Source organism: Oryctolagus cuniculus, chromosome X, assembly GCF_051225735.1.
Source record: "Oryctolagus cuniculus isolate XC-2025 breed Fujian yellow rabbit chromosome X, ASM5122573v1, whole genome shotgun sequence".
Lineage (NCBI taxonomy): Eukaryota > Metazoa > Chordata > Mammalia > Lagomorpha > Leporidae > Oryctolagus > Oryctolagus cuniculus.
This window is the reverse complement of record NC_142888.1, coordinates 121111915-121126437: the sequence shown is the minus strand read 5'-3', so window position 1 is coordinate 121126437 and position 14523 is coordinate 121111915. Positions and strand designations below refer to the sequence as shown.

The following is a 14523-nucleotide window of genomic DNA, read 5'->3' as shown; positions in this document are numbered from 1 at the left end:
GTATCTTCCAACTCATAAGCAAAATACAGCTATCCATTTATTTATTTGAGACATTAATATACCTCTACAATATTTTGTAAATTTTATTATATAAGACTTCTTTGTCTTTGGTCACATTTCTAAGTATATTATATATTTTTAACATTCTAAATGTCACTGTTTTTAAATTCAATTCACAATTAACACCTGCTAATGTATAAACAAATACTTTGTGTATAGATTATGAGTCTTTCAATCCAGGTTAACTCAGTATTTATTGTAGAAGTTGTTCTCAGATCAAATGTTCTCCCTAGACTCTCTCGTAGTCTTGGAAGAGAGCAACTTCCACTTGTCCCTTTCCAATCTTCATGCATTTTATTCTCTTCTCACACTAGGCAGCTTCTCTGATAGGTACAAAGGTGATCTCCATCTGCCCGGCTCCCCAAGCCCTCTGTACATTGGTCTTAGGATGTACAGTCTTGTGTGTAAATACCCAGAACAGCATGTAGCATATGAGTACCTGCTGCCATTATGCTGGCAATATCCATTTCAGGGTACTCTATTTACTGACATGTGTACAAGGCTCTGATTTGAAACTAGGGTCAGACACCAGGGAGAGAAAGTTTATTCACTGAAGGTTGACAGATTAAAGACCCTCACTTCTAACTGGTAATAGAAAACTCAAGAGTTCTAAGTGGACGTTGGCAAAAAGAAGTTGGAGGGCGAAGTTGCCTAGCAATAGCCAAGAAGTGAAAGGTCTTCAGGGTGTCTAAGAGGTAACTGCAGGAGGAAAATGAGATGATTCACAGAGTAGCCACTTTACTTTGGAGGAAGTTTATGTGACACATCCAAAAACTGGTACTGGTGAGGTCTGGGAGACATACAAAGAACCACTGATAGGTGTGGCCATAGTGAGGAACATTAGGGAATCCCCTTACCCTGCCATGGGAACCAGGAGAACTGACTATAGGAAGATGAGGGGAGGTGTAGATCAGCCTGGGGTGCATGTTTAGGGGGTGTTAAAGAAGTGGCCACATGAAGCTGCCCTCTCTTGGCTCTCCCCACCACCCCGCCCAATGACATGTCAGTTGCTAGGCTTTATGATGTCAGAGCCAGCCCAGGCATCCCATTGGCTGCCATCAGTGCCTACATTACCAAAAAAGGTAAAGCAGGTAACTCCTCATTGTCCTCGGGTGTATATATATGAGTAGGGCTGTGGCCCTGGATGGAGTACTGCATGTCTCTGAGAGGCCTGAGGTAACCTGTGTTGCTCAGTTTTCTAAAACAGATAAGCCCTGTTCCATCATGAGCACTGAAGAGCCAACCTCAAGCCCGGAAGAGGGGGAGGAGAGCATGCCGGGCCAATCAACCGATAAAGAAAATGAAAAGGTAAAATGATACTACCAAGTTCCTCCTCTGTTTCCCCATAGATCCCCATCCCACTACTTCTACCCTGTCCTTTCCTGGCACAAATCTCTTCCTTAATTGTTTCATTTCCTTTTTGTTTCTTTTCTCACCCAGAAACCTTTTATTTAAGGAATACAAACTTTGGCACTTCATACATAGCATAAATAATGATTCTTCCCAACCTACCGCCTCCCACCCACACGCCCACACTTCCTCCTCCTTCTCCTATCCCCATTCTTATTTTGTACTAATATCTATTTTCAATTAACTTTATACACATAAGATTAACTGTATACTAAGTAAAGGATTCAACAAATAGTATGGGAAATAAAAAACAGATCCTCAACATTCGACACAAGGACTGTTCAAAGCCATTGTATCTCAAAGTATCAATTTCACTTCTACAGATTACCTTTAAGGTGCTCTACTATTGACCACAGGTGAGGGAGAACAAATAGTAGTTGTCACTGACTGATTTTACTTAGTATGTTTTCCATTTTCACCCATAACACTGCAAATTATAGGATTTCATTTATTTTACGGCTGTGTGCTATATCATGGTGTCCATATCCCACATGGGCTGGGCAAACCCTGAAACAAGAATCGAGGCCATAGTCCTATACTGTGAATTCCTAAAGAGAATGCGACCAGTGTTGACTTGTTGAAGAAATCAGCATGATTGCCCACTCTAGCTTTCATCCACTCTTATTCTTTTAAGTTTTTAGACTTTTATTATGAAGTAGTTATAGAGTTACTGGAAATTTCAAAGGATGCTCAAGAAAATATTCCTGCATTCAGCCTCTTCAGTAGGAAAATCTCCAGGACACTGTCACTGCACACTGTCAAAACTAGAACATGGACACTGATACAATCCTGAGGGTAATCAGATCACCACTATTAATAAGTTATTACTTCTTTTCCACTTCCTTTGCATTCTGATGGGAATATTATAGTCATCCAGGAAATTAGTTTTAAAAAGTTTTTAAAAATATTTATCTATTTATTTGAAAGTTGGAGTTCTAGAGAGAGAGAGAGAGAGAGAGAGAGAGTGAGAGACATTTTCCATCTGCTGGTTCACTCTCTAGATGGCTGCAATGGCCAGCACTAGGGCAGGCCAAAACCAGGAGCCAGGATCTTCTTCCAGGTCTCCAAAAGTGTGTCAGGGATCCAAACACATGTGCCATCTTCCACCACTTTTTCCAGGCCAATAGCAGGGATTTGGATCAGAAGTAGAGCAGCTGGGACACAAACTGACTGCCATCCATATGGAATATCGATATTGCAGGCAATAGCTTTACCTGCTATGCCACAATGCTAGTCCCTCTATTAAAAAACTTTCTGGATTTTGATTGAGATTGGGTTGAATCTACAGGTGAATAGGGGAAGAAATGACATCATACAATATTGTATCTTCCAACTCATAAGCAAAGTACAGCTCTCCATTTGTTCCTTTATGCCATTATACCTCTGCAATATATTGTACATTTTGTAATGTAAGACTCCTATCTTTGATTACCTTTCTTTGTAAGTAGTTTATATTTTATGATATTCCAAATGTCCCAATGTCATTGTTTTTGCATTCACTTTGCAATTAAACCCTGCTAATGTATAAATGAATACTTTGTGTGTAGATTATGAGTCTTTCAATCCAGGTTAACTCAGTATTTATTGTAGAAGTTGTTCTCAGATCAAATGTTCTCCCTAGACTCTCTCGTAGTCTTGGAAGAGAGCAACTTCCACTTGTCCCTTTCCAATCTTCATGCATTTTATTCTCTTCTCACACTAGGCAGCTTCTCTGATAGGTACAAAGGTGATCTCCATCTGCCCGGCTCCCCAAGCCCTCTGTACATTGGTCTTAGGATGTACAGTCTTGTGTGTAAATACCCAGAACAGCATGTAGCATATGAGTACCTGCTGCCATTATGCTGGCAATATCCATTTCAGGGTACTCTATTTACTGACATGTGTACAAGGCTCTGATTTGAAACTAGGGTCAGACACCAGGGAGAGAAAGTTTATTCACTGAAGGTTGACAGATTAAAGACCCTCACTTCTAACTGGTAATAGAAAACTCAAGAGTTCTAAGTGGACATTGGCAAAAAGAAGTTGGAGGGCGAAGTTGCCTAGCAATAGCCAAGAAGTGAAAGGTCTTCAGGGTGTCTAAGAGGTAACTGCAGGAGGAAAATGAGATGATTCACAGAGTAGCCACTTTACTTTGGAGGAAGTTTATGTGACACATCCAAAAACTGGTACTGGTGAGGTCTGGGAGACATACAAAGAACCACTGATAGGTGTGGCCATAGTGAGGAACATTAGGGAATCCCCTTACCCTGCCATGGGAACCAGGAGAACTGACTATAGGAAGATGAGGGGAGGTGTAGATCAGCCTGGGGTGCATGTTTAGGGGGTGTTAAAGAAGTGGCCACATGAAGCTGCCCTCTCTTGGCTCTCCCCACCACCCCGCCCAATGACATGTCAGTTGCTAGGCTTTATGATGTCAGAGCCAGCCCAGGCATCCCATTGGCTGCCATCAGTGCCTACATTACCAAAAAAGGTAAAGCAGGTAACTCCTCATTGTCCTCGGGTGTATATATATGAGTAGGGCTGTGGCCCTGGGAGGGAGCACTGCGTGTCTCTGAGAGGCCTGAGGTAACCTGTGTTGCTCAGTTTTCTAAAACAGATAAGCCCCATTCCATCATGAGCACTGAAGAGCCAACCTCAAGTGCTGAAGATGGGGAGGAGCAGAGCATGCCCGACCAATTGGATGATAAAGAAAAGGAAAAGGTAAAACGATACTACCCAAGTTCCTCCTCTGTTTCCCCATAGATCCCCATCCTACCACACCTACCCTGACCTTTTCTGGCACAAATCTCTTCCTCAATTGTACCCCTTGTTTCTTTTCTCACCCAGAAACCTTTTATTTATAGTGTACAAATTTCATGTGCTTCATAAATACAACTTTAGGTCAATAGTTATTCTTCCCACCCTACTAGCCCTCCCACCCTCACTCCAACACTTCTTCCTCCTCCCTCTCCTATTCCCTTTCTTACTATTTACTGAGATCAATTTTCAATTAACTTTATACAGATAATATTAACTTTATATACTAAGTAAAGTGTTCAACAAACAGTATGAGAAAAAACAGTTCCTCAGTGAGTGAGGCAAGAACTGTTCAAAGTCTTTGCATTTCAAAGTGTTAATTTCACTTCTATAGATTACCTTTTAGGTGCTCCTTTAGTTACCACCAGTGAGGGAGAACAAATGGTACTTGCCCTATTGGGACTCCCTTAGTTTACTTAGTATGTTTTCTAGCTGCATCTGTAACATTGCAGAAGAAGGGAGTTCATTTATCTTAGGGCTGTGTACCATACCATGTTGTACATATCCCATATTTTCCCAATTGAGTGTTCAATTTACAAGCATTTTGTTGATTCCATATCTTAGCTATTGTGAACTGAGCTGTAATAAACATGGAGGTATAGATAATTCTTTCTTAAGCTGATTTGTTTTTCCCATGAATAAATACCCAGGAGTGGGATGCTTAGGTCACATGGTAGGTCTATCTTCAGATTTATGAGATATATCCATACTGTCTTCCACAGTGGCTATATGAGTTTACTTTCCCACCAACAATGGATTAGGGAACCTTTTCCCCACATCCTCACAAGCATTTGTTGTTTGTTGATTTCTATATGAAAGCCATTCTAATGGAGGTGAGCTGAAACCTCATTGTGGGTTTGATTTGCATTTCTCTGATGGGTGGTGAACCTGAGCATTTTTTCATGTGTCTGTTGGTCCTTTGGGTTTCCTCTTTTGAAAAATTTCTGTTGAGTTCCTCTGCCCATTTTTCAACTGGGTTGTTGTTCGTTGTTGAATTTCCTGAGCTCTTTATATATTTATGATATAAATCCTTTATCAGTTATTGCCTAGATTGCAAATAATTTCTCCCATTCTGTCAGTTTATTCTTCACTTTCCTGAGAGTTTCTTTTGCAGTGTAGAAGATTCTCAATTTGATGTAATCCCATTTGTCAATTTTGACTTTCATGGCATGTACCTCTGGGGTCTTTTCCAATAAGTCTTTGACTATGCCTCACAGGGTTTCCCCATTTCTCTCTAATAATTTGGGTTGCAGATTTAGTTATTTGACCCATTTTGAGTGGATTTTTGTGTACAATGTAAGGTTAGGGTTTTATTTCATACTTTTGCATGTGCAGATCCAGTTTTCACACACCATTTGTTGAAGAGTTTGTCCTTGTTCCAGGGATTGATTTTAGCTCCCTTTTCAAAGATAACTTGTTTGGAGATGTGTGGGTTGATTTCTGGCATTTCTGTTTTGTTTCATTGGTCTATCCATCTGTTTTTGTGCCAGTACCAGGCTGTTTTGATTATAGCTGCCATGTAATGTGTCTTGAAATTTGGTGTTGTGATACCTCTGGCTTTGTTTTCATTGTTTAAGATTGCCTTAGATAGTTGGGGTCTTCTGTGTTTCCATATAAATTTCAGCATTGTTTTTTTGTGTATCTGATAAGAATGTCCTTTGTATTTTGATCGGTATCACATTGCTTTCAGTAATATGGACATTTGATGACATTGATTCTTCCAATCCATGAACATTGAAGATTTTCCATTTTTTTGTGTCTTTTTCAATTTCTTTAAAAATGTTCTATAAATCTCATTGTAGAGATATTTTACTTCCTTGGTTGAATTTATTCCAAGGTATTTGATTTTTTTTTGTAGCTATTGTGAATGCAATTGATCTTAGGAGTTCAATCTCAGCCCTGGCTTTGTTTGTGTATACAAATACTGTTGATTCTTGTGTCTTGACTTTACATCCTGCTACATTATCAAAATATTCTGTGAGTTCCAATAGTCACTTAGTGGAGTCTTTTGGATCCCATATATATAGAATTGTGTCATCTGCAAATAGGTATATTTTGAGTACCACCTTCCCAATTTGTAGATGGGATTGATCTTAAAAGTTCTGTCTTAGCCATGGCATTTTCTGTGTATACAAAAGCTATTGATTTTTGAGTGTTCATTTTGTATTCTTCCATTTAACCCACCATGGTATGAGTTCCAATAACCACTTAGTGGAGTCTTTTGGATCCCCTAAATACAGGATCATGTCATCCACAAATAGGGATAGTTTGACTTTCTCCTTCCCAATTTCTATCCCTTTAATCTTGTTGTTTTTTTTTTTTTTTCTGAATGGATCTGGATAAATCTTCCAGGAATATTTTGAAGAGCATAGGTGAGAGTGGGATGCCTGTCTGGTTATGATGTTAATGGGAATATTTCTAGATTTTCCACATTCAGTAGGATACTGGCTGTGAGTTTGTCATAAATTACCTTGATTTTGTTGAGGAATGTTTCTTCTATAAGTAAATTCCTTAATGTTTACATCCATAAAAAGATGCTATATTTAATCAAATTTAATCAAAAAGCTTTCTCTGCTTCTATTACCATAATCATATGGTATTTTTTTCTTTAGTTTGTTAATGTCGTGTCATTTATTGATTTGCAAATGTGAACCATCCTTGCATACCAGACATAAATCCTACTTGGCCTGGGTGAATTATCTTGTTTATGTGTTGTTGGATTTGATTGGCTTGGATTTTATTCAAATGTTATTTGTTATATACCTTTTGTGTATTTCATATATACAGATTTAGGAACATAGTGACATTTTCCTCCTACTCTCCCAGCAGACCACACTCCAACCCTTCTTCCTCTTCCCTCTCACAATCCCACTCTTAATTTTTACATAGCTCTATTTTCAGTTTACTTAATGACAATACAGTTAACCCTAAACTAATTAAAAGATTTCAAAAATAGTATGAAGAAAAAAAAAGCACTGTTCCTTAATGGAAAGACAAGGACTATAAAAAGACATCAAATCTCAAAATTCTTTTTCACTCCAATACATTACATTTCAGCTATTCCATTAGTTACCTCAGATCAGGGAAAATATATGCTATCTGTCTTTTGGATCTGGCTTATTTTACTAAGTACAATCATTTCCAGTTCCATCCATTTTGTTGCAAAAGACAAGATTTCATTTTTTAGCAGCTGAAAAGTACTCCATGGTGTATATATACCATAATTTCTTTATCCAATCAGCAGTTGATGGACATCTGGGTTGATTCCGTATTTTCACTATTGTGCATTGTTCTACAGTCAGCATGAGGGTACAGATAACTTTTCATATGCCAATTTCTTTTGCTTTGGGTAAATTCCCACAGGTGGGATGGCTGGATCATAGGACAGGCCTACACTCACATTTCTGAGGTGCCTCCATACTGTTTTCCATAGTAGCTGCAACACTACATTCCCACCACTACATTCCCACCAACTACATTCCCAACAACACTCCACCACTGCATTCCCACCACTACATTCCCACCAACAGTGGACCAGGGTACCTTATTCCCCACATCCTCCCTGGGGTTTGTTCTTTGTTGTTTTCTGTATGCGAACCATTCCAACTTGAGTGGGATGAAACCTCAATGTGGTTTTGATTTGCATTTCCCTGAGAGCTAGTGATCCTGAACCTTTTTTTCATGTGTCTGTTGGCCATTTAGGTTTCCTCTTTTGGAAAAATGGCTGTTCAAGTCCTTTGCCCATTTCATAAATGGATTGCTTGTTTCGTTCGTGTTGAGTTTATTGAGCTCTTTACATATTCTGGACATTAATCCTTTAGCAATTGCATGGCTTGCGAATAATTTCTCCCTTTCTGTTGGTTGCCTCTTTGCTTTGCTGAATGTGTCTTTTGCAGTGCAGAAGCTTCTCAATTTGATGTAATCCAATTTGTCTATTTTGGCTTTGATTGCCTGTGGGTCTGTTTTTTTTTTTTTTTTCAAGAAAACATTGCTATGCCAATTTTGTTCAGTGTTTCCCCAATGTAAATTGTGATATCAGGTCATAGGTTTAGGTCTTTGATGCATTTTGAGTGGATTTTTGTGTAAGGTGTTAGATAGGTATGGGTATAGTTGAAAACTTCTGCAGATGGAGATACAGTTTCCTCAGCACCATTTCTTATAGACAGTTGTTGCTCCAGGGATTGATTTTAGCTCCTTTGTCAAAGATGCAATAGTTGTAGATGCCTGAATTGATTTCCGGATTTTCTGTTCTGTTCCATTGGTCTACATGTCTGTTTTTGTGCCAGTACCAGGCTGCTTGATTCTAACTGCTCTGTAGTATATCTTGAAATCACATTTTGTGATGTCTTTGGCTTTTTTCTGTTGCTGAAAATCACTTTAGCTACATTGGTTCTCTTGTCATCTTCATTTGTTTCCAGAAATTGTTTGATTGCTCTTTATTTTTTCTATGATCCACTGTTCATTCAGGAACATGTTGTTCAGTCTCCGTGTGTTTGCAAATGATCTAGACATTCTTGAGTTGGTGACTTCTAGTTTCATTCCATTGTGGTCAGAGAAGATGCATGGTATGGTTTCAATTTTTCTGAATTTGCTGAGACTTGCTTCATGGCCTAGCATGTGGTCTATCCTGGAGAAAATTCCATGCACTAATGAGAAGAATGAGTTTTATGCAACTGTAGGATGACAAGTTCTGTAGATATCATTTAGGTCCATTTGGTCTATAGTCAATTTGCTCTGTTGTTTCTTTGTTGATTTTCTGTCTAGTTGATCTGTCCATTGATGAAAGTAGGGTGTTGAAGTCCCCTTTTACTATTATATTGGAGTGTATGTCTCCCTTTAGATCCGTTAACTTTTCTTTTACATAGACAAGCACTCTGTATTTGGGTGTGTATATATTTAGTATAATCACATCTTCCTGTTGAATTGACCCTTAATCATTAAGTAGTGCCTCCCCTTTTTATTCTATTTTAACTGTTTCTGTGTTAAATTCTATTTTGTTTGCTATTAGAATGGGAACACCTGCCCTTTTTTGCTTACCATTAACATAGAACATCTTTTTCCATCTTTCACTTTCAGTCTGGGTGTATCTTTGTTGGTGTAATGTGTTTCTTGTAGGCAGCGAACAGATTTTTTTTTTCTTTTAAATCCAACCAACCAATCTGTATATTTTAACTACAGATTTGAGGCCATTTACATTCAAGGTAACTATTGATAAGTAATGACTTGGCTGTGCCATTTTTTCTATAAATATTCCTATTGTTTCCTTTGGATTTCTTTTGGACTTCTGGGAAATTTTCTGCTTTCACCTTCTTTAATAGTGACACCTTGCTTCTGTGTGTAACACATCCTTAAACATCTTTTATAAGGTTGGACGAGTGGTGACAAATTCTTTAAATTTCTGTTTGTTATGGATATTCTATTTCACCTTCATTCATAAATGAGAACTTTGCAGGAAACAATACTCTGGCTTGATTTTTTTTTCTTTAAACTTTTGGACTATGTCTCATCCTTCCCTTCTACCCTGTAAGGTTTCTGTTGAGAACTCAGCTGTGAGTTTAATTGGAGAGCCTCTGAAAGTAATCTGGCATTTTTCTTGTGCACATCTTAATCATTTATATTTTACTCCAGAGATTTTGAATAAAATGTGTTGTGGTGAAGATATTTTCTGGTCATGTCTATTAGTTCTATGTGCTTCCTGTACTTGTACATCCCTTTCTCTAAGTTAGGGAATTCTTCTGTAATTATTTTACTAAAAAGGCCTTCTAATTCAGTCTCTCTTTTCATACCTTCAGGAACTCCTAAGACCTGTTTGTCAGGTAGTTTGATAGTATCCCATAAATCTCCAACACTTTTTATTAGCTTTCTAATTTATTCTTCTTTTTTTCAATCTGACTCTAAAATTTCCACAGATTTGCCTTTTAACTCAGATATTCTTTCTTCTGCCTCACCAAGTCTCTTGTGAACGCTTTCCACTGGTTCTTTTTATTTTTATTTTTTTGATATTTTTGACATCTTTATTTGCAAGTAGCAAAGACAGAATATGAATATAAATTTCCAAAGTACAGCTTATGGATTACAATGGCGTCCCCCCATAACGTCCCTCCCACCCGCAACCCTCCCCTTTCACACTCCCTCTCCCCTTCCATTCACATCAAGATTCATTTTCGATTCTCTTTATATACAGAAGATCTGTTTAGCATACATTAAGTAAAGATTTCAATAGTTTGTTCCCACACAGAAACATAAAGTGAAAAATACTGTTTGAGTACTAGTTATAGCATTAAATCTCAATGTACAGCACACTAAGGACAAAGATCCTACATGAGGAGTAAGTGCACAGTGACTCCTGTTGTTGACTTAACAAATGGACACTCTTGTTTATGGCCTCAGTAATCACCCTAGGCTCTTGTCATGAGCTGCCAAGGCTATGGAAGCCCCCTGAGTTCACTGACTCTGATCATATTTAGACAAGGCCATGGTCAAAGTGGAAGTTCTCTCCTCCCTTCAGAGAAAGGTACCTCCTTCTTTGATAACCCATTCTTTTTATTTGATTATTGAATTTTTCATTTCTAATATTTCATTTTGATTTCTCTTTAACATCTCAATTTCATGGGAAAATTTTCATTCATGTCACGTATGGTTTTATTTAATTCATGGAACTGCTTCTGATTACTTCTAAGTAATCCTATGATTAATTTTTTGGATTCTGTTCCTGGCATTTCATCAATCTCTTAATCTCACATCCTAGTATTGAAGTGTTGTGTTCCTTGTGTTCCTTTGGGGGCATCATGCTGTCTTCTTTATTCTTATTTTTTGAATTTCTGCATTTATTTTTAGGCATTTGTGGAGATACTTGCTTTTTTTTCCTGTGATGTCTTTTATCTTTGGACTATGCCTATGTGGCTGAGTGGAGTGTCTGCTCTTTCAGTGACTACCCAGAGGTGTGCACTGGGTGTGACCTGGGAGCTCTGTTCAGTGCTCCATGCTGAGGGGAGTGTCCAGGGTAACACTCAATTTGGGCGTGGTAAATCTCTTTTTTTTTAATCAGAGGGGAGGGTGTGATAAGCTCTGTTGGTATAATCTCATACTCACCGCCTCTCCTCCATGGAGTCCAATGCCTTGACGCCAGCCTCAGTGGGTGCAATATTCATCCATGCTGCCAAAAGAACCACACAAAGGATGTGTGCAGTCCTCAGTGTGAGCATGGGTCCCACAACAATGACTCTCACCAGGCAGTCAGTGACTGCTCAGAGACCCAGCCACACGCTGTGCCCTCCCACACACCACCAGTGTTTTCGTAGTCCATCCCAGCACACAAGGCTCCCACAGTGACAACTGCCCATCCCCGTCGTCAACTCTCCCAACAAGACTTGGGCGTCTCCTCTCAGTTGGTAGCTGGGCATGTGGACACAAACTGCCACAGTTTTCATGTGCGTTCAGTGTGCCTCTGCCTTCTCTCATCTATTACAAAGATGCCAGGGCTGGGTGGCGGGGAGAGAGAAGCAGGCCCCCTCCCTTCTTTTCCTGTCTAGGTTGGCAGGTACACTATCTCCCACTGGGCTCTGTATCAAACACTTGCCAGGCTCTTCCTGCAGCTTTATTCCCAGTGGCTTGGGCTGCTGCTGTCTGGTCTGACCTCCCTCTCCAAAGCTGGTGCTGAGTCTCTCAGCTGCTGGAGTCTGAGTTGTGGGCATCCACACCCTCCACATGGATCCATAGTATCCCTCACAAAAAAAAAAAAAAAATTGTGAGTAGTTTCCTCTCCAGTTTTCTCCCCAATTCTTCCCTGAAACTGCACTCTCTCCTCTTTTATTTCTAACTATGTTCCCCTAGATTAGAGCAGTAAACTCCCTCCCTATTCCTCCATCTTGGAATCGCCATCCTGTTTCTATTATCTTCCCCTAAACTAATGATCTTCCGTTCTTTCCCTGTTCCCATGCCAGATTCAGAAGATACTCTCGAAGGTGAAGTTAACTGTCCAACAAAATCCTCAAGCTGTCAACAAAACCAAAAAACCAACAATATTAGTATTTTACTATAGGAATAAGAAGAAATCTGAAGTTGCCAACAAGTAAGCAAATAATCTACGATGAGCTCCCACAGATCAAAAGAAACTCCCTGATAATGGCAGCAGCCAATGACTTAGTCCATGAATGTCTGTGGGGAGTTTGTCTGCATACAGCCATGAGCTCTAACATGCAGAGTAGATTGTGGACACAATAAAATAAACCAACTTTAGCGGGAGACATCTGTGTGTATCTTTGCCTCTGAGGGTGGAGTGGGACGGAAGTGATACCACAGGTGGTTTAGAACGGAGAGACCAGGTGTCTCACAGGGGTTCGTGACAGACCAACAGGTTGATAGTCGACCAGACAGTCTGAGGACTGGAGTAGGACTGAGCAACAAAGAAAAATTCCTTTTATAAATTTCATTTCACTAACAAATAGGCAAAGGTCTTGGTGATTTTTGGACTCTGTGTGTATGTACAAAGAGAATGATGGGGACATTTGTAGCATGTGGAAGTTAGCAATGGCACTCTTCCCTGACAGATAACAAAACATCTTTTGGTTTTCCACTTTCTCAAGATGAATGTAATACCAAAACCCAGGGCTGTTAGCGACTGAAAGCCATCACAAGAACCAACAATTCACCTACAGAGAGTCACTGCTAACACCAACATGCACTAAAACAGTGGTGGTTGTAGGCTACAATCTTGAAACTAATTTGTGGCACTTTATTGTTAAGAAACTTGGTGTGGAGCAGTGGCTTAGCAAAGACATGGAAGCAGGAGTGATCTACTTCCAATGCAGGCAATATCAGGGAACATTGTTTTGGTTGAACTCTGCAATTAATACACAATTATTCTTAAGTGTTGAAATTTAACTGAAAAGTGATCCCTGTTAAATATAAGAGTGGGAATAAGAGAGGGAAGATATGTACAGTTTGGGACATGCTCAATCAGACTTGCCCCAAGTGGTAGAATTAGAAATGTGCCAGGGGATTCCAATTCAATCCCATCAAGGTGGCATGTACCAATGCCATCTCACTAGTCCAAGTGATCAATTTCTGTACACAAATGATCATAATGATAGGACTAAGAGTCAAAGGGATCACATAAACAAGACTAGTGTCTGAAAATAATACTAACGGATAGAATAAAAAAGGGAGAGAACGATCCAACATGGGAAGCAGGATACACAGCAGACTCATAGAATGGCAGATGTCCTAAATAGCACTCTGGCCTCAGAATCAGCCCTTAAGGCATTCAGATCTGGCTGCAGAGCCCATGAGAGTATTTTAGGCATGGAAAGCCAAGACACTCTGGAAAAAAAAAAAAAAGACCTATATGAAAGATCTCCGCAAGTGAGATCCCAGTGGAAAGAACAGGTCATCAAAGAAGGAGGTACCTTTCTCTGAAGGGAGGAGAGAGAACTTCCACTTTGACCACGACCTTGTCTAAGTAAGATCAGAGTCGGCGAACTCAAAAGTCCTCCATAGCCTTGGCAACTCATGACAAGAGCCTAGGGTGATTACTGATGCCATAAACAAGAGTGTCAAATTGTTAAGTCAACAACAGGAATCACTGTGAACTTACTCCTCATGTGGGATCTGTCCTTAATGTGTTGTCCAATGTGAAGTAATGCTATAACTAGTACTGAAACAGTATTTTACACTTTGTGTTTCTGTGTGGGTGAAAACTGTTAAAATCTTTACTTAATATATACTAAATCGATCTTCTGTATATAAAGATAATTGAAAATGAATCTTGATGTGAATGGATGATGGTTGTGGGTGGGAGAGAAGTTATGGGGGGGGGGAAGCCATTGTAATCCATAATCTGTACTTTGGAAATTTATATTCATTAAATAAAAGTTAAAAAAATATAAGGTAACATTGTCTACAGAGATTCTTACTACAAAAATAAAACACTAAAAATCAGACATTTAAATATTTTCTCCATACTTTAAAATTTCTAAATAAGGTCAGTGAGTAAGTATTCTTTCCTGGAAAAATATTGCTTCTTTGAGAGAGGATGGATATGGTGGAGTGGTTTTGTCATTAAGTGTAAAGGGTTCAGTTAATCGTAGTCCTTGAATTAATTGTTCAGAACAATCCACTGTTTATTTACTCATTCATTCCCTTTTATTTCCACTCTAATATTTCATCCCAATTCTCTTCATAGGCAGTCATTCTAATGCAGTTGATGCATACACTTTTCTTTTCATTAGTGTTAATAAAATATATATATTCTTATTT

General features: G+C 39.0%; 1 protein-coding gene across 1 annotated transcript; it reads left to right on the top strand.

Moving 5' to 3' along the window:
- Window positions 1–331: 331 nt before the first annotated feature.
- LOC103352048 (uncharacterized) lies at window positions 332–14034 on the top strand. Its single transcript, XM_008273444.4, has 3 exons — window positions 332–1368; window positions 4054–4170; window positions 12210–14034. The coding sequence occupies exons 1-3, from the start codon at window positions 1183–1185 to the stop codon at window positions 12339–12341; spliced, it is 435 nt and encodes a 144-aa protein (XP_008271666.4). The 5' UTR covers window positions 332–1182; the 3' UTR covers window positions 12342–14034.
- Window positions 14035–14523: the final 489 nt, after the last annotated feature.